Source organism: Ursus arctos, unplaced genomic scaffold (assembly GCF_023065955.2).
Source record: "Ursus arctos isolate Adak ecotype North America unplaced genomic scaffold, UrsArc2.0 scaffold_34, whole genome shotgun sequence".
Classification (NCBI taxonomy): domain Eukaryota; kingdom Metazoa; phylum Chordata; class Mammalia; order Carnivora; family Ursidae; genus Ursus; species Ursus arctos.
Window position 1 is genome coordinate 30,875,990 of NW_026623030.1, and position 19,758 is coordinate 30,895,747.

The window sequence follows — 19,758 nt, forward strand, 5'->3', positions numbered from 1 at the left end:
GTGTCAGGTTTCTCGTGGCCACGGGGCCTAGACACACCCAAAGCACAGTACCCAGGGGCCAACGCACCCAGCTGGACCGATGTTAGCTACTCCTTCCATCCATGTAGAGACAGACGCCTTGCACATACGCATGTAAACATTTTAAGAAACGTGAAATTCAAATAAAATGTTACGTTCACAGTGTAATACTGAGAAGTTAGGCAACACAGATGAGCTTAAGCCGGGCTCCAGAGCCGACACTGGCCCAGGGCCACGCTTCTGGAGGCTGCCCATTTGGGGTCTATGTGTAGGATTCAGTGAGCCTGCCTGTCGCCTTGCCAATCGGGCTGTTCCTTTTCTGCTTCCAGTCTCATTTAGTTAGAAACCAATTCTGGAGTCGGTCTTCCGGGGCCGCTGACCGAACCGCGGAAGCAGCTGCTCAGCAGTCTTCCTGAGGTCACTGAGAGGCAGGTCCCCCGCGGCCTGGGCATCTCCCCTCGCCCAGCCCCACCCGCAGGGAGAGCCAAGCGTCAGGTCCCATGTCTCTGGCCTCACCCAGCTCCGAATACACTGGTGGCAAGCGTCCAGCGTGAAGGAGGCCACAGCCCTGACTGACCCGCTCTGCAGTGGGCAGGTGAGGGCTTGCATGCCCCATGTGGCCCTTGGAGGTTGGGCAGGCCCCGCCAGGGTCAGAGGGCTTGACCAATCCCTGACGCTGAGCAGCCAGAACAGACCCGCGCGACCCCAACAGAGCTGCTGCTGCTGTTTTCCTCCGTCTCCCCGAGACGCAGGCCCTCAGAGCTGAAGGGAAAAACCTAAAATCCTGCCCTTGCACACGAAGAAATGTTTCCTCAAATCCAGGCACTAAGACACGATGTGAAAGTCTGACCGACGGGATGGTGTGCACCGTGCCTCCCCTGGGCCCTCAGGCTCCCCACCGCTGTCTGAGACCAGCACGTGTGCCTGGTGGGGGGCCCTCCTCAGAGCACAGGCAGGTCAGAGGGCAAGGGCGCCACACCCCGCATCCCAGTCTCGCTGCTGCAGACAAGGGGACTGTTGTGCCCCTACTGCAGACCCTACCCTGACCGGGAAGTCTCCAGACAAGAAGCCCAAGTCCCAGGAACTCATCGTGTGGAAGACGACCAGGTCCCCAGGGGGGTTCGGCTCCGGATTCCCTGGAAATGGCCCAAATCCTGCTGGCGTCAAGCTATCGGACGGGTCCTCTGTGGTAACAAGTGATCAAACACGGGTGCCGCAGACTCTCACGGGCCACCCTCAGGGACTCTGCCTCGAAAGAAGACGCCCCTGAGCAGCAGAGGAAGGACAGGGCAGCCGGGAGGGCTGTTTAATTAGCAAGACACAGTCTGGGCGCACTGCTCAGGCCCAGAGTGGGCTGCCCTGACCCCAGCTGGGGCCCCGGGAACCCAGAGTGGGCTGCTTCCTGCCCTGGCTGGTTCAGGCCTCTCCTGGGCCCGTGACCTGCTCCCCGAAGCCCCCCGAGACCGGTGCTCCCTGGTGCTCGGCCCTGGACATGGTCACAAGCTGGGGAAGTCAGGCGGAGAACCAGGATGCTGCCCCCGCTGCTAACGGCCCAGCTGAGGGCCCTTCTGCAGCAGCCACTCCAGGGTCTCCATGAGGTAGGACATGCCGTAGTGCTGGGCGATGTTCTGGAAGATTCCAATCTGCTCCATGAAGACCTGCAGAAATGAGCAGTCAGTGAGACCCGGGTCCAGAGGAGGCGCCGGCGTGCAGGCAGAGCAGATGAGGGCAGGGCACAAAGGGCAGCAGGGTCGCCTGGCTGGGGAGCCCCACCTTGGTGTGGATGGTGAGGGCGAAGCCCCCCGCACAGCTGCAGTACACAGGCATGTTGGCCTCCTTCACACCCCGGCACTTCAGGCAGACCTGCAATGAGGAGCAGCCCGGTCAGGAGTGCCCCCGCCCATGCCAGTCGTGGCCGGCGGTGGTCGGCCGCTCAGCCTTCCACCACCATGGCCTTCGGCTCAACTATGAGTAAGATGGGACTTCGCAGCAGGATTTACCCAAACGTGCCAGCTGCTTCCTCACACCCTCGTGTGGGCTCTGCACCCCTGACCCTGAGCCCAGGGGGCTCCCTCACCCCTCTTTCCACGGGTCTCCCCATTCCATCACACGTCCCCTCTCAGGGGGAATATCCCTCCATCCAACGATGAAAACTTCCCTGCTTCTCTCTCTCGTCCCCGTCCATTCTCTTTACACTTCCCATGACTTACACGCTCTACTTTGCTGTCTGTCCCCTCTCACTACAACGGAGGTCCATGAAGCCAGCACCTGGCCTCTGTAGGGACCCCAGAGACGCTGTAAGAATGAGTCAGGGGACCAGGTCGTGACTCGAGAAGCGTGCACACCCGTAGCTTCGCCTGGGTGCAAATCGCTTATCCAGAAGGCTTCTGCCCAGTGGAAGGCAGTCCCCAGTGCCAGGCCCACTGCTCACCAGGTCCTGCAGAGTGAAGGCCATCAGCTTCTTCTGCAGGGCTTCCACCAGAGCCATCTCGATGACTGAGGTGTCATAGGCAACCTGACAGTTGGAGCAGAGCCACTGAGGCAGCACAGACCCGTCCTAGGCAGAGGAGGAGACGACAGCTCAGTTCTCTACTCGGCCTTCTGCTCAGTCTTCCCCAGCAGCCGGACGGTGCGGCGTGAGCTGGGGGGCTGCTGGCCCCCCAGCACCACCGTCAGGCGTGTTTACGAGGACACTGTCTGGTACGTGGCAGCGAGTGCGTTTGACATCGGAACTCGCAGGGGAGCTTGAGGGTGGGCACTGTAGCACCCCCGTCCTGACTCCACCGCGAGGACCCGGCGGCTGCCCACCTGAGAGAAGGAGGACTCTTTGCACAGGTCCAGGTCCCGGCAGAAGTTACAGCTGCGGCAGATGACCTCAGGGAGCACGTAGGAACGGCAGGGGTCTCGGAACTGGGCCTCCTCCGAGAACTCGCCCACGTCCACCAGGCGAAGCAGGTCCCGGTTCAACTTGTTCACCTGGTTTGTGATGTTCGTGTCCAGAGACAGAACCTTCGGAGAACGGAGCCTATGTCAGGGATGGCCCCCTGGGCCGCCTGCTCTGTCAGCACTGGAAAAGCCCGTGCTGGGCTCTTGAAGCTGCAGTCCCTCAGCATCACCTCACCCCTCCCTTTTCCTGCTGGAGGGTGGGGGAAGGGGGAGCGGCCGTATCCACACCAGTGGTCTCTCAGTGCAGGGCCCCATGCGCAGAGGCCCTGCCCCGGTCCCAAGTCTCGCGGTCTCTGTCTGCTGCAGGGAACTCTGCGGCAGACCGACATGCTCTATCCGTCGTCCTTACGGACTCCTTCCTCCTCACTGACGGCAGTCCTAAATCGACGGGACTTCACAATCACATCTGCAGAGTGGGTGATTTCAACTCCCGGTGGTGGGGGGATTCCCACGCCAACCCAGAGAAGCCTGTCCAGCCTCACGCTAGAGCCTGTGCGGCTGGTGCTGGGAAGCCTGGCTCTCTGGCGCCCGCAGAGCCACAGACGAAGCATCTAACCCATGTCCCTAAAGGAGACGAAAGGACAGGACAGACATCTTCGAAGACCTCTCCCACACCCAGCTCGGTGCCAAAAGCACCACAAAACCAAACACCACTTAGAAGACACTAAGATGTTAATTCTCCCTAAAATAATCTATAGATGAAAAGGACTCCAATCAACATTCTAAAAGGATTTTTTTTCTGGGTAGAAATGGATACGCTGATTCAAAGAATTTGTACAGAAAGCGAAGGAACTACACAGCAAAGCCGGAGCAGTTTTGAAAACAAATGCAGTGGAGGCAGTCCCACCACCGTTTCAAGACTTCGTGATAAAGGTACAGACACCAAGACAACGCGGTCCCAGAAAACAGACAGTGGGACCAATGCGGGTCCAGAAAAAGACCCCCACACACATACGGCCAGTCAAGTTTTGAAAAAGATACAAAGACCACTCAATGGAGAAAGGACCATCTTTTCAAATAAATAATACTGAGATAATCACACTTATGCAGAAATATCAACCTCAGTCTACAACTCAAGGGCACCTGGGCAGCTCAGTCAGTTAAGTCTCTGACTGTTGATTTCGGTTCAGGTCACGACCTCAGGGCTGTGAGACCCAGCCCCAAGTCAGACTCCACGCCCTCTTAAGATTCTCTCTCCCCCTTCCTCTGCCCCTCCCCTCTAAGAAAAAAAAAATTGATAAATCAAAGTTAAAATCCACTCACCAAAAAACACTGTTAAGAGGATTTTGAAAAGGCAGGCCAAGGTTTGGAAGAAAATATTTAGAAATCACATATTTGATAAAGAACTTGTATCCAGAATATATAAAAAACTCCTTAAACTGAGAAATATGGGGCACCTGGGTGGCTCGGGCGGTGAAGCGTCTGCCTTCAGCTCACATCACGATCGGGGTCCTGGGATCGAGCCCCGTGTCAGTCTCCCTGCTCAGCGGGGAGTCTGCTTCTCCTTCTCCCTCTGCCCCTTCCCTCTGCTCATATCCACCCCTCTCTCTCGCTCTCAAATAATCTTTAAAAAACCCTCAAAAATAAAAAACATAACTTCATTTTTAATAATGGGCAAAAAATGTGGACATTTCACGGAAGACGTATGGACAGAAACCACCATGTGACAAAATACTCAGCATCATTAGTACTGGGGGAAATACAAATTAAAAACACAATGAGATACCACCGCACGCCTATCTGAACAGCTAAAATTTTGAAGATGACCAAGGTCTGGGAGGTACGTGGAGCAGCTGGGCTCTCGTCATACACCACCAGTGGGAACGCAAACCACAGCAGCCGCTTCAGAAGCACAAACTTAGGATACAACCCAGCAAGCCCCCTCTTCCATCTTTACCCAATAAAACGAAAGTTGCGTGCACACAAAAACCTACATAGGAATGTTTATAGCGGGGGCGCCTGGGTGGCTCAGTGGGTGAAGCGTCTGCCTTCGGCTCAGGTCGTGGTCCTGGAATTGAGCCCCATGCTGGGCTCCCGGCTCCCAGGGAGATTGCTTCTCCCTCTCCTCCCCGCTCATGCTCTCTCTAGCTCTCTCTAATAAATGAAATCTTTTTTACAAAAAGTTTATAGCAAGCTTGTTATTAAAAATCCAGAACTAAAAGCCCAGATGTGCGTCAACCAGTGCACGGCCAACGGCAGCTCTTTGGGCACCACTCAGCGGTACACAGGACAAAGCACTGAAACGCGCATCGCCAGCCCCGTCCTGCTGAGTGCAAGCAGCCGGATCTAAAGGGGAGGTGACCGTGCAGGGGCAGAGCGGCGCGGGGGCAGCTGACCCGGGGGTGCCTGTTTGAACCCCGCTGTCCGCACTGTGCGCTTGCTCCAAGCACTGCCCCCCCAGTGATCTGTGTGTGCATTTCAGGAGGGACAAGGAACAGACGGGACACACCAGGGTCTGCGCACTGTTGGCGGGATAATAAAGTGCATCCTGACCGTGCCGGAGACACGTGACTGTGCCTTTCCCAAACTCCCAAGAACAATGGTGAGACGTCACCGCAGGTTCAAGCGGACACTGAGAACTGTGACGTCTACTACGGTAGTCAGACGGCATCGGAACTACGCCCGCGGTGGCAGCAGCGGCCACGTGAGCCTGGGGCACCTGTACGTGGGGAGGTAACCCGACGCGCGGCACAGCACTCTCCCTGGAAGACGTGACGCCTGCGCGGGGCCATCCCTAATACTATCGCATCGCTGGCTCGGCCCGCCCTTCCCCGAGAGACGTTCGGCAACCCCGCAAGCTCTCCCCTGCGGCTGCACTGCAGCCTGCTCCTGGGGAGCACGGCCCGGGGCCCACCAGCCACGAGACCGCGAGCGCCCGCCGGTTCACCGCTCCGCACGTGCCTCTCGCCGGCACCCCCAGACCCTCCTACCCCGGGGCTCTGCATCCAGACCTTCTCCCTGGGGTGCACCTGGCCAGGCCCAGCGGGTCACCGCGGTCTCACCAGGCCGCCCTGCCCCTCCGAGCCCACCTGGCCCTCACTGACTTGTCCTCCCCTCACTGGAGCGCAAGCTCCACGAGAACAGGTGTCTCTCCTGTCTCATCCCCTTCTCACACCAAACGCCTCCCACAGCGGCTGCGCCGAAGGGGCAGGGAGTGATGCTGGCGTCAACGAGAATGTCCTCCGGGCTCCTGTGCCTCCCAGGCAGACGAGCTGAGTGCACCTGCCCCCCTGCACGTGGACCCCCCGCCCCGCAGACACCCTCCAGTCCTGCCCGCGCGCACCCCAGTGGGAGCACGTCCATCCCCGCGTCCGCGGACCCCTCGACCCCGCTCGTGGGTCGCAGCCTCACCTTGCACACGTACTTGACGAACTCCAGCGCAGGGTTGTTGAGCGTCAGGTGGGAACCGGGGAGCAGCGGAAACATGCCGGACAGCTCGGCGGAGTTCCGCGAGCCCGTGACCTTCTTCTGAATCTTCTGAGTGATGGTGAAGAAGGTCTGCGTGAGCTCGTTGGCCACGTAGTCTTGTGAGAAGGTGATCATTCCTGGGAGGACGGGGACACGGCCGTGTTCCTCCCTGGGCCACAGCGGGGCACGGAGGGCAGGCCCGGGGGAGCGCAGGGACCCCAGGCCGCTGCGAGGGCGTGCTCACCGGGAAGGGCGCCGGCCGCCGGGGCGTCCTGGGACAGCTGGCTGGGCCCCCGGCGTCTCAGGGGCGTGCCCCCTGGGGCGCTGCGCCGCAGCTCCTCCTTCATGCTATGGTACACGGCCACCACGTAGGCTGCGGCGACAGGGCGGCGGTGAGGGTGCGCCCGCCGCGCGGCTGGGGAGACCGGCCGGGGAGACCGGGCAGGGACACAGCCAGAGTCCCCGCGTGCACACCCTGTGCGGACCGTCCCAGAGGGGAAGGGAAGAACCTGGAGCGCACAGAGAGAGCGCACACAGCGGGCAGGCCAAGGCCCCCCCATGCAGGGCGCTGTGCAAGCAGGCCTCTCTGTGGAGCGAGCGTGGCCACGCAGCAGGTCACCCTGCGCAGCTCCGCGGGCCAGCGGGGCGGCTCACCTGACACGATCATGAGGAAGTAGCTCTGGCACGAGGCCGCCTGTGGCAGGAATTGCACGATGTTCCAGCTGTTCTCCAGCTTGTCCTCCACATCGGGCTCCTGTGCGCCTTCCTCCTCCTCCTCCTCCTCCTCCTCCTCCTCCTCCTCCTCCTCTTCCTCCTCTCCACCCCCTTTTGGGGAGTCTTGCTGTAACACAGACACAACCCCCGCTGTGTCTTTGAGCAGCGCGCACAGCAGGAAGCGCGCGAGTCATTCCACACCTGGCTCTCCTGACCCCTTCTGCCCCGCGTGACGGCCATCGAGTCACTCCCCGTCCCTGGGCCTGAGTGAGGTTCCCGCAAGCTGGCTCTGAGGATGAGGTCAAGCTCTCCACACACGGGGACGGGGATTCTCATTTTGTTCTTCCAGAGAATTCACTTTATTATTATTATTATTTTAAGATTTTATTGATTTGACAGAGAGAGAGAGCACAAGCAGGGGGAGCTGCAGGCAGAGGGAGAAGCGGGCTCCTCACGGAGCAGGGAGCCCAACATGGGGCTCGATCCCAGGACCCCAAGATCATGCCCCAAGCCAAAAGTACTGGCTTAACCATCTGAGCCACCCAGGCGCCCCAAGAACTCACTTTAAAATTCTTCAACTCCCTCCTCCCAAGGAGGGAAGACTCACAAGCAGGTGACCTCAGCTGACTAGCTGTCTGAATCCCAAATCTCCTGAGATGGTGATGGTTCTCTCCATACGGCCCTATCGCACATACCGCCTGCGACCAGATTCCCCTCTCAAGAGGGCCTTTCACCTCAACGCGTCCACTCTGGCACCCCCATATCCTTAGAGCGGCAACCACCGCTGCCTTCCCTTGATCCAGCCACGATGCCTACGTTTCACTCCCACTGAGGTCTCCACGCATACCTCCTGCCCACAGGACCCGCTACCCCAGCAACGAGGGCGGCCATCCCCCATCCACTCTCAGCACGGAGGGCGGGCTGACCTTGTGTACACCACACACCCTGGCCAAGCATGGCTCCCCTCACCCCACACTTGCCCTCCTTCCCCATCCATCATGGCTTCACACCCCTGGGTGCCGCCCACACCCCCAGGCGTCACCTACATCCACTCAGCTGTCCTTCCACCTTCAAAACCCACCCGAGTCCATCTCCCTGACTCCACCCTGCCCTACACCCTCCCCTGGGCCGATGCTAGCCCTGACCTCCTAGAGTGTTGTCCACAACATGGGGCCCTAGTGCAAGTCAAGCCAACATGTCCCTGCTCAGAATCTCTCCATCACTAAAAGCCAAATCACCTCGGTCTTTGTGCCCAAGTGGCCTGGTCCTGGCCGCTCTGTGCTGCACCTGTGACCACCGCCTTAGCCCTGCCCCGTTGTCATGGCCATCTGACACTAGTCCCCGGCCCAGCTCCTCCATCCCCGCTTGCCTGTCCCCTCCTTCTGGCCTACACAACCTTCCCCTCTAAATCAGCCCCTGCCCCACGGCTGCTCTCTGCCCGTGCCCTGCGGTGTGTTAATCTGAGCCCTTCCCACTGCTAGGGCTGCGTGTTCCACACCTGTTACCCGCTCATCTCTGCTCTCACAGGCTCCACAGCAGCAGCATGCTCTCGTGTGCTGCTGCAGGATGCGGCCTAGAACCATGCCAGGCACTCAGCCCACGGCCACCCAATGTGTGCAAAGGGACAAATACGGACCCAGAGTTATTTCAGAGTCCAGCGTCAGCTCTCCAAGACGGTTAGGTCTTACCTGTCCACAGTGAATACGAGATGGAACGTCTCCTTTGATTCCACCATAGTTGGAGGGATCCATCCACAGAAGAAATTCCCAGCACCGAGAGAATGAAATTGTCAAGGAATGGAAGATCTCTTTAGAATGGATGCTGAAAAGAGGGAAAACAGAAATTTCACTGCTGAAATGAAATCAACAGTTTTTCTCTTTTTCTCTTAATTTTCATAGCTGCTTATCTTTCACTTACTTAAACTTAAGGTGGACTCAGATTATATCACCCCTCACGCTCTCTAGAGAACAGGACAAACACGACACCCCGAGCCCTCCCCAAGCAGGCCCTTGCACGCCACAGAGCATGGAGCACGCAAGTGCAAGACTCCACGAAGCCAGGACAAGGACGACTGAGTGCCTGCTCCCACCCCTGTCTGAGAGCCGCGTGACGCACGAGGCATCGGGGCTGCGCTCGCAACAGTCTTGCTTTAACAGACGAATAACGACTCTAGACTAAACACGGCTCTGGCCCAGCCCACAGATCTCAAAAAATGCCCGAAAGGCTCAATTTGTTTCCTAGTAACAAAGCTCTAGAATATTTACAGAACAAAACGCAAAAGCATCCAACAGACAAGGCACTCCCACGGATTCACAACTGCTGGCGTCTGATCCAGCATGACCAGCTCTGCGGAGAAGCAGAGAAACACAACGAGGAAAACCTATCAGCTGAAGACAAATCAGAGCTGACACAAGTGTTAGAGTGGGCAGAACAGGACACTGACAATGTTATTAACCCTGAATGCAATGTGGTCACGAAGCTAGAAGAAAGACAGAACACGCCGAACAGGCCCTAGGCACAGGTGAGACCCCAACAGGCCTCTAGCCAGGAAAACCACCGGATGGGGTGAAGGGCAGACTGAACCCTGCAGGACATGATGAGCGAGTTTAAAGACACGATGAAGGAAATTACCACAAAGAAATACAGAGAGAAATTTTCAAAACTTTCAACACAGAGGTACTTACAATTCTATACCAGCAAAAATACCTTTCAAAAAAGAAAGTAAAATAAAGGCTTGTTTGGGATACCCAGTAGCAGAAAGAATTCATTACCAACAGCTCCATGCTACGAGCTGCGGACAGGAGTGCCCCAGCAGCAGGCAGATGACATCACAGGGGAGCAGGAGGGAGAGTTCTAGGGGTGAGCGCACCTGCTGGTGACGTACTCCACGTAGGCAACGGCGTCCTCAATCCGCCGCTTTCTCGTGCAGAGGACGATGCGGTTGAAGTTGGCATAGACGACAGATGACCCCAAGCGCTTGAACTCGGCGATGAGCCTGCAGACCGAGGTTGGAACCACCGGTCACCATGCCACAGAGAAACCACAACACACCATGAGAAACAAGCTGATGTCCTGAACTAACAAGCTATCCTGAATGTGCTTGGAATCCAGAAGCAACAACGAATGAAGATTTCTGCAGGGCAAAACCCACCACAAACAAAACCAGGAGAAAACATGCAACTTGTATCACACAAAAATGGCTAATTTTTATGTAGAAAGAACTCCTATAAATTAATGAGGAAAAACCAACAGAACTACAGAGAAATGGGTAAAGGACATGAAAAGAAAGTTTACAATCATTTGTAATGAGGATTACAAATTACAAGCACACCCAGAAAGCATTTTACCGCGCCAGGCCGGTACCAGCGTCTGCGTGTCGGTGGGCTAGGGACACATTGCTGTCCCTGCTGGGGTACAGTCCGCTGTCACTACCCAGCAGGTCAGCATCTCCTATCTAGTTATCGTATCTGTCACACCCACATCACTGCTCCTTGCTGGAGAGTACTCTGCAGCTACATTCACATGACCTTGGGTACAAGGCCATTCTTGCTTGGTGACCTCAGCCGCCTAAGTTCTGACAGCAGCCTGAGTGCCCCTCAGGATGACACATGCGCACATGGGTCCCCAGGGTCCACTCTGAAGCAGAGGTGCAGAAGGGCAAACCACGGCACCAAGACTTGTGCCAAAAGGAGGCAGAAAGACCGTAGCCCACAGCGCAGCTCTGTCTGAAGGACGCCGCAGACTGCGACAGCCACTCAGCCCTCCCCAGGACCGTACCGCCACGGACCATCAGCCCACGAGTGAGCTCCCGATTCCAGAGGTGCTGAGCGTCTCTCTGGTCTTGGGGACTAGGGTCAGCGTGGCCCAGGGCAGGCGCCTGGCAGCACTCACTGCAGAAAGAGCTTCTTCATCATGTTGTGGAGCGTGCGGTGCAGAGCAGGGTCGTGGAGCAGCGAGGACGGGGACCGCAGCCAGCGGTAGAAGTGCATCACCTGGTTGTCGGCGTAGATGTTGTGGTACTGCGTGATCTCTTTCACCCAGCCCACCACCATGCTCTTCAGGATCCTGGAAGAAAGGTGCACAGGGTGTCCCCTCTGTCGCCAGCTCCAGCTTCCCCTGTTCGGTCACTTTGCCTCCTCCCCCCTCACTGTCCAGACCTCACAGCTGGGTCCTCATCCGCACCCTCAGGCCTCACTCTGCACTCAACAGCTACAGCATGCCTCTGGCCACAGGAAGGAGGCCAGAACACAGTGCCCAGAGGGCAGCAAAGCCCAGGGAACGGAGGAAAGAGCCTGGACCCACGTGAGTTTCGGGCTCTGCCGCCCGGGGAGAGAAAAGCCCCGGTGACAGTGTCTTAGCTCTTAGTTTTCCAAAATAAGGGCAGAGAATAAAAAAGTTTCTCATGTTCCTTCTAGATCCCAAACTCGGCTCTTCTGCCTAGGGAGAGGACAGGACAAAACAGAAGGTCAGGGTGATGTTCTCAGGGACGCAGGTTCCCGGGCACCTGAAGGTGCTGGAGCAGAGCGCTGTCTCGTCGTAGCTGGCCAGGGTGCTGGCGGCCTGATTGCCGGTGATCATGTCCTCCAGGGAGGCCTGCTGGATCACATCGAAGCTGATGCCCACGCTGTCGGCCCCTTCCAGGTCATTGATATGGTGGGACTGCAGGATGGTGTTCACAGCCAGGTTCTGGATGTCCAGCTCCACGCACACTGCACGCAGAGAAACCACACTTGTGCAACAGTCCTCTCGTGTCTGCATCCGACTACAGCAAGCGCCGTCTCAGAAAACACACTGCTGTCCGGGGCAGCCAGGGGTGGCTGACAAGCCCGCCACTGAGCAGACTGCAGAGGTCTGCACATCCCACGGCCGCCAAGGCTCCTGCAGGCTCACTTCCCACACTGGCCCGGCCCAGCACTCAGCACCCCCACTCGGCATTCCCGCCATCCCAGGATGGCAGTAAATGGTAGAAACACCGGCAGGCGGGACCCCATGTGCCTCGAGCACCCACCCGTAGAGTAGCAGCCTGGATAGTTGATCTCCACACTGGCCTGGTCATCAAACTCCATGACGAGGCGATTGTCATCGGCCTCCTTGCCGCCCAGGTCAGGGCGTGACGTAGGGGACAGCCAGAGCAGGTGGCTGTGGCGCTGAAGGTGGCGGGCAAAGAAGAGGTCGGAGCCAAAGGTGGAGATGTCCTCAGGCAGATTACCAATGGGGATGTGGAAGTACCTGCACGGGGTCATGGGGTCACGGGGTCACAGGGTCAGCCCCAGGAAGTGGACGAGCAAACGGGGAAGAGGCCAGCAACAACCAAGATGGCCAGAGCCCGGGAACACAGAGAAAGCCCCCGTTCCGCTCACCGGCTCATCTCGAAGGCCTGTGACAGACAGGTGTCGAGGTTGAGGTAGTGGCGGATCATGCGCCGGGCCCCAAGGCGCTGCCAGTCCAGGACTCCATAGCTGATCTTATCGGCCACATGGACAGGCACCAGCGGGAACTCCTCCAGGACGGGAACCTCGCTAGCCAGCCTCTTCAGCTCCCAGTTGGACTGCACGGCGATGAGTGTGGGCCCCCGGCGCTCCTCCTGGGCGTCAGGGAAGAGAGCAGCTAGAGGAACCCGGGCTGGGGGAGGGGCTCGCGCAGACGCCCGACCACACTCACTTTGTAGGCCAGCAGGGAGCGCTGGATGGCCCTGCAGATGGTCTTCATGTCCGTTTGGGCCCGAACCTCGAAAGTGTGTTTGGGGGGAGGCAGGAGCTCAGGACCCACTCTCTCCATCAGGAGGCTGTGCTCGGCTGAGTACAGAGCGCTGAGGCTGGGCATCTGGTTGCTTCGCACCTAGACGACAGAGGCCACATCAGCCCTCTCCCTGGGCAGGTGTGGGCGGCAGGGCCCCCGCTACGGCTCCAACACAATCCCCACGGGCACTGGCGGGCAAAGGCTTGTCCTGCCCCTCGCAGGAACTCACGGTGTCCAACACAAACACAGACGCTCTGCGCTGGGAGGGCACGAACAAGCCGAAGAGCGCTTTGTGGCCCTGCGCGTGATGATACAGGTAGAGGTGGCGGATGCTGCCTGCAGGAGAGCACGGCCGTCACCCCCACGTGCGCGGGAGGTCGGGCCAGGCAGGGCAGCTGGCATACATCATACCTGGTTCCAGGTAGCTGAACTGGGCCAGAGAGCGCATCTCCAGGTGCTCGAGAGCAAAGGTCTCCGCCTCCCAGCCTGAAAGGTGCCTCACCAGCTGTTTGTTGACCACACACACACAGCCCAGCTGCACCAGGGCCCGGAACAGTAACGGGACCTAGGAGGGGGGGCAGACAGGCAGGCTGAGGGCCGCTGCCTAGGTGTCCTCAGCAGACACGCTGCTGACGTTAACCGTCTTGGAGGGGGGCCCACAGCCGTGCGGCCAGCCTGTCCATCCCACGAGCACTTTTCCCTCCTCTAGCCCATCCAGCTGGATCCTTGCTCAGCTGAGCTGGGGAGATAGTTACCTGAGTCTCGTACACGCCCTCAATGTCCGGGGCTGACAACTCGGTGTTGATCTCGTTGATGTGTTCCTGGTACATGTCCTCGGGCACCGAGTACTCATAGAGGTTGTAGACCATGTTGGAGCGCGGAAGGACGCGGCTGACCTGGTGACAACAGGGCGATGAGCTCGTCACATGGCTAAGCTAAGTGCTGATGTCTATTAAACACGACACACACCACTGAAATAGTCCCACAGCCACCAGGTGAAGCCCCTAGGGCCCACTTCTCCTCGTGAATGAAACTGACAGCTCTGGCTGTAACTTCGAGAAGCAGCCTGGGGCTTCTGAGAAGCAGAGGACCTTGTGTGCCCAGTTCACTGTCCTGCTGTCTGCTGGGTTTAACCTGAGAGGAATCGCCTTCTCCTGGTCAGAGCACTGGTATGGGGGAGCCACAGAGTGTGGGGGAATCCTGGGGGGGAGCAGGAGAGGGCACTGAACAGGAAAGTATCCCCCCAAAAGATGTTCTCCTTCGAAGTTACCATGCCCACCGCATCCAAGAACGCTACAGAATTCCAGATCATCTGTTTCCGGCTGCCCTTTCTGGGTCCACACCCTGCGGATCCTCTGGTCAGAACTGAGTCTCCCCTGCTGCAGAAGCCGCTGCGGTGTAGTTCCCAGTTACACACACATGTCCTCTCCGCAACGAGACTGAGAGACGGGCACCGACAGCCGCAGTAAGTGGGCTTCCGGTGGAACTAAGTTGTGCGGATCCCTTTTCCATGAAATGCCCACAACAGGCTAATCCAGGGGCAGAACGGGGACCGGTGGTTACCGAGGGCTGGGGGAGGGGAGAGACCGCTAAGGGTCTGGGCGTCTCTAAGACAGGCTGGCGGAGGCTGCTGACCGATACACACGAAGAGCCACTGAAACGCACACTTTACATGAGTGAATCATGCGGCACGTGGAGTCTATCCCAGCGAAGCCGTCAACCTCAGAAGAGCCTCTGACATCCTACTCCCTCCCCTGCTCGTGGACACGGACGGAAGAGGACGACGCGCCCGGGACGACATGGGCAGCTCCGGTCACCGAGCACCCCACAGACACCGCTTCGACTCTCACAGCACGCCAGGAAGGTTCTCGGGAGACAGAGGCGCCAGCACACCCCGCCCAGGGTCACGTGGCTCACTAGGCTTTGATTCCGCGAAGCCCCGTTATTTATGCGGCCCCTCCGCCGGGGGGAGACCGCCTCAGAGGCCGCGCAGGCAGCGGACCACGTGACCAGCAGCACCCGCGGCCCCGCACCTTGCGATATGAAGGCCCCTCCTCGGCTTTGGCCACCCGCTGGTTGACGTAGAACACGCGGGGGATGCTCAGCCGGATGCAGTGCAAGTCACTGCTGATGACGGCCCACAGCCTGAACAGCCCCGCCTGGCCGGTCTCACTGATCTGAAAGGGAAGAGCGCACACGGCAGCTTGTCACCTCGTCACAGGAAGCGCTCACCTCCAGGGGCTCTCCAGCAAAGGCTGCCCTTCCCCTCCATGCCGGACCACGGAGCGTCCCTAGGACCTTCCCACTGGCTGTGCTGCTGCCCTTGGAGGCACCCCCCCAATGACCGCAGCGCACACCTGCACGATCTGCCACGGAAGGTCCAAGATGCTGCGGGCAGTCCTTCGCAGGAAGCTCCCCAGCCCGGTGGTGGGCCTGTCTCGGACGGCCCCGGGCAGAGGTCCGCCCTCCGCCACCTCCACACGCCGCCTCTTCTTGCGAGCCAGCCGCTGCCGGGCCTGCAGCTGCCACTTCTTCTTATGGAACCGGAGCCAGACCAGCCACTCTTCCTGGGACAGACGGCGGACCAGGTCAGGAGGAGCAGCGCGCAGTAAACAGAACCCGCCTTCCTCCGCGACTACGTCACATGGTTTCCAAGCCCGGGTATCTCTTCTAAAGACTGGACACCTCTTCCCGGCCCCATCGGAGGTCAAGACCCGTCCCGGGGCCCCCAGACTACTCGGCAGACTCCACGGGAGACAGTGTGTCACAGCACGGGCCCGACTGCTGTCCTCGCTCTCTCCTCCCACTGGCCCCGCCAGGCTCCGAGGCTGCCCACCTGGGTGGTTCCGAGGGCCGGAGGCTGCCCCAAGATTTCCTGCCAGGGCACCGTCAGCTCCATGTCCTGCGACCCCTCCTGGCTCTCCCAGAGGATGCGCTTCCTCTTCGTGGCAACAGGAACCGCCGAGTGCGGTGGCTTCACAAGGCCAAAATCCTCCATGTCAGGAGCACCAAGGTTCTGCGTGCCTTCTGGAGCCCGGGCCGTGCCCACCTGCAAAGACCCAAAGGAGACTTAGAATGCCACGATCTCTCGATAACTCCGCCTCCAGACACACACCGTCAGCTGCATCGGATAAAATACTTGTACGCAAGGTGTGCGTGACTGAACGATCTACTTCCAATTTCTAACAGTGAAGAGATGCAACATAACGTCACTAAGCCCCACGACTATGAAGCCAACGTCTCCATCGGTCCATGTTTGCTCCCAGGCTTTCTCCTTTTCGTAAGAAATAAAAGACTGCGAAGGACAGGTCCCTTCTTTCTCCCTCCCAGCCCAGCCCAGCGCCTGTCACTCCCCGTGCACCCTGTGCTTCTACTCCACGCCCACGAACGTGCACCTCCCTTAGGCTGCGGGGGTACAGACCCACGCCACCTGCTTTTCCCACTTATTCACGTAGTTTTGAGACGGACCCCTACGGATGACGTAGACACGGTTCACTCCAATGAGCTAAGAAGGCTTTTCCTCTTTTCTTATTCTAAATAATCTGTTTAAAAACTTTGGTAAAATTCCTATGAAAAACCGTTTGGTTTGTTTCAACTGTGATTCAGTGTTTTAATGTTTTAGTGGTTTAAGTTCTATTCAGGTTTTCAGGTCAGTCTGAATAATTCGGTCCAGTCCATCTAAGCTTCCACTTGTTTGGTAGAGAAAGGTAATTCCTTGTGTGGTTTCAGGGTTTACTGTGTCTGTAATTGTGTCTGTTTTCATTAAAATAAAGCCCAAAGATTCATCTAGACAAAGATTTGTCTATTTCCTAAGTCTTTTCGAAGACTAAGGTTTGGGTTTTACCGTTAATTTCCCTCATTCCTGCTCTTGTCTTCATAACTTCCGGCTTTCTCCCTCCGCAGCTCACTCTGCTGCTGACTTTTCGGTTGAAAGCTTATTTGATTTCCTACTTGTTTTCCTTTGCTAATATCTGTCTGTGCAGACAGTGTGCATACACACCACAGATTCTGATAGGATTAGTACTTTCATTAAGTATTTCTAATTCCCATTATGACTTCTTTTTTTTTAAGATTTTACTTATTTCAGAAAGAGAGAGCTCATGAGCAGGGGGGAAGGGCAGAGAGAGCAGCAGACCCCCACTGAGCCGGACGCAGGAGCCTGACATGTGATTGGATCCCAGGACCCCGGGATCATGACCTGAGCCGAAGGCAGACACTTAACCGACTGAGCCACCCAGGCACCCCCATTATTATTACGTGTATTCCCTCATTACTGAATCTGGTTAGAGTCACTCCAACCTTACACGTTCTTACTGGTTTCTGGTCTGCTCCATCTTTCAATTGAGAGGGATTTGTTAAAATCTCCCAAACTTGACTGGATGTCAATTTCTTCTAATTAGGTAAATTTTTACATTATTTAATTTAAAACTAAACTATCAGAAGTACATGTTTCTGGTGAACCGTGACTTTCAGTATGACTTATCCCATCCTATCCCTACTAATACTTTTGGCTCAGGGATCATTCGCTTGCATAAATACAGCCACATCAGCTTTGTCAGTATTTTCCATCCTTTTAATCCCTCTGTGCCCTGGCCTTCTAGGGATTTTCTTTTGGCTCTTCTGACTTTAGCTAAGCCCTTCTTTACACCCTTCAGTATTTTCTACAGTTTCTACAGTTTTTATTTTCTAGTTTAGAAAACTGAAGTCTCGGGGCACCTGGGTGGCACAGCGGTTGGGCGTCTGCCTTCGGCTCAGGGCATGATCCCGGCGTTATGGGATCGAGCCCCACATCGGGCTCCTCTGCTGTGAGCCTGCTTCTTCCTCTCCCACTCCCCCTGCTTGTGTTCCCTCTCTCGCTGGCTGTCTCTATCTCTGTCCAATAAATAAATAAAAATCTTAAAAAAAAAAAAAAAAAAAAGAAAACTGAAGTCTCTGGCACAGTAATTCACAGACTCCCTGAGTTACCACCCTATTTACATAGAAGAAGACAGTCCTTCTCCCTAACAGACGACCCAGTGCGTCCTATCCCAGAAGATCCCCGGCAGGAAAGAGAGTCAACTGTTAGGTGCACATTTTTACAAAGAAAAGGGCCATTCTAGACCCTTGAATGGCAGCAGCAGGGCCCCCACTGTCCCAGGCCCACTACCTGTCTCCTGCCCTCAAGGACAAAGAGCTCACTGATCTTCTTCTGCTTGCAGACGTCGTTCTTCTCCAGAAGCTTCTTGTGCAGCCAGTCGGGGTGCTTGACGCGTGGCACTGGGTTCTTCACCTACACAAAGAGGACACGGATCACTCGTCCGACTCTGCTAGGATGGCCCAGGCCCAGGTTCTGTGGCTTTTGAGCCACGTGGGCCCTGTCTGTGCTGGCAGGCCTCACCTGCTGCAGAGCCGCCGGGATTGTGATGATCTTCTGTATGGCACTCCCCAGACGCTCGATGTAGTAGTCCCAATCCAGAATCTGGGCGTGCGGGAAGGAGACAGCAACAGGTGTGAGCGAGGGAAGAGCAGCTCCAGCGGCAGCAGCCCCAGGAGCAGTGCTGTGCTCCACTCTACGCCGAGCACTGCGCCGAATGCTTCCTGTGTCCTACTTAACCCGCCCAGAAATTCTGGGACGAAACGTACCCATTTCACAGAGAAGGAAACTGAGGCAGAGCACTTACAGGACTCCCAGGACCCCGGACTCAGGAGGTGGCTGAGCCAGCACGAGAACCCTGCACCAGAGTCCAAGCCCTCCCCAGCACGGAGCTTTTCCTGTTTCGCCCTGAAGCGTAGCTACCTCCTCGCCCATTACGTATCAGACAAGGGAACGTCAAGAGTGAAGATGCCAGACAAAATGCTGACCCGAGTCAGGGGTACCCTGCTGTCGACTCTTCCTCCTCAACTCACAATAACAAAGTCAGTACTCACCGTCCGAATATCAAAGTCTTGGAGCGAAGAACTCTTAAGCCATTTCCGGAGAAAGTGCTTCCTCACCATGGGCTCGGCCTGGAAAATGGCTAGCGGGATGGCCCTGGGCGAAGAGAGGCATGGAAGTGACCGACACAAGAATCTGCCCGACTCTGGTCCAGTGCTCACCAGCATATGCGCGTTCCACGTGGAACAAGGGCTGATAACCTCATTTGTAACCTGATGTCATTTTGTATAAAGTACAGCTAATATCTGATGTTTACCATATTTAACAACTACATAACACGTCACCGTATTAAAATATCATGGGCTAGGGGCGCCTGGGTGGCTCAGTTATTGAGCGTCTGCCTTCGGCTCAGGGCGTGATCCCGGCGTTCCGGGATCGAGTCCCACATCGGGCTCCTCCGCTGGGAGCCTGCTTCTTCCTCTCCCACTCCCCCTGCTTGTGTTCCCTCTCTCGCTGGCTGTCTCTCTGTCACATAAATGAATAAAATCTTTAAAAAAAAAAAATAAAATAAAATAGAATAAAATAAAATAAAATATCATGGGCTCATGCATGCTCCCCCCACTGGGGGCCATTTGGTCTGTGTTGTCTGGCCATGGTTGACAGAGCTACGTAAATCACATATTCACGTGCGCGCACACACTTAGTCCTTTCTAAAATGTTACTCGTTGAGTAAGATACAGGAAGACTTCATCTGCTTTCCTGAGAGAATGAGCGAGTTTTCACATCACCAGCAAAGCAAGAGGGCCACCGTCAATACCCCTTCCTTTCCCTGGAGGAAATATCTGTTATTGTGAATATTATGAATGCAAAGAAACGTAGAAAGAACACAACGAACACAGTGCATGCGTCACCTAGTCCTAGCCACCTTCGTGCCCTGCCGTTAACGTAGGTGAGAGAATATAAGGATGAAGACCCGTGCAGCTCTCCCGACCACCCTCGCACAGAGATTAGCGGGACCCCTCTGTTGGAGTCTACCAACCCCACGCACACTTCTTTTTTTTTTTTTTTTTTTTTTTTTA

General features: G+C 56.7%; 1 protein-coding gene across 1 annotated transcript in view; it reads right to left on the bottom strand.

Moving 5' to 3' along the window:
• Positions 1–127: 127 nt before the first annotated feature.
• POLE (DNA polymerase epsilon, catalytic subunit) overlaps positions 128–19,758 on the bottom strand; it is a 45,097-nt gene continuing 25,466 nt past the window's right edge. Inside the window, exons 27-49 of the mRNA XM_026514635.4 lie at positions 18,733–18,835; positions 18,203–18,283; positions 17,972–18,094; positions 15,662–15,874; positions 15,183–15,392; positions 14,859–15,002; positions 13,581–13,721; positions 13,237–13,390; positions 13,055–13,161; positions 12,748–12,924; positions 12,447–12,670; positions 12,095–12,315; positions 11,591–11,795; positions 10,978–11,151; positions 9,956–10,081; positions 8,775–8,907; positions 7,027–7,213; positions 6,617–6,745; positions 6,316–6,509; positions 2,827–3,027; positions 2,450–2,575; positions 1,792–1,881; positions 128–1,676 (exon numbers count right to left, since the gene is read on the bottom strand). Coding sequence (XP_026370420.3) covers positions 1,563–1,676; positions 1,792–1,881; positions 2,450–2,575; positions 2,827–3,027; positions 6,316–6,509; positions 6,617–6,745; positions 7,027–7,213; positions 8,775–8,907; positions 9,956–10,081; positions 10,978–11,151; positions 11,591–11,795; positions 12,095–12,315; positions 12,447–12,670; positions 12,748–12,924; positions 13,055–13,161; positions 13,237–13,390; positions 13,581–13,721; positions 14,859–15,002; positions 15,183–15,392; positions 15,662–15,874; positions 17,972–18,094; positions 18,203–18,283; positions 18,733–18,835 — 3,577 coding nt within the window. The 3' untranslated portion in view covers positions 128–1,562. The remainder of the gene's footprint in view (positions 1,677–1,791; positions 1,882–2,449; positions 2,576–2,826; positions 3,028–6,315; positions 6,510–6,616; positions 6,746–7,026; positions 7,214–8,774; positions 8,908–9,955; positions 10,082–10,977; positions 11,152–11,590; positions 11,796–12,094; positions 12,316–12,446; positions 12,671–12,747; positions 12,925–13,054; positions 13,162–13,236; positions 13,391–13,580; positions 13,722–14,858; positions 15,003–15,182; positions 15,393–15,661; positions 15,875–17,971; positions 18,095–18,202; positions 18,284–18,732; positions 18,836–19,758) is intronic.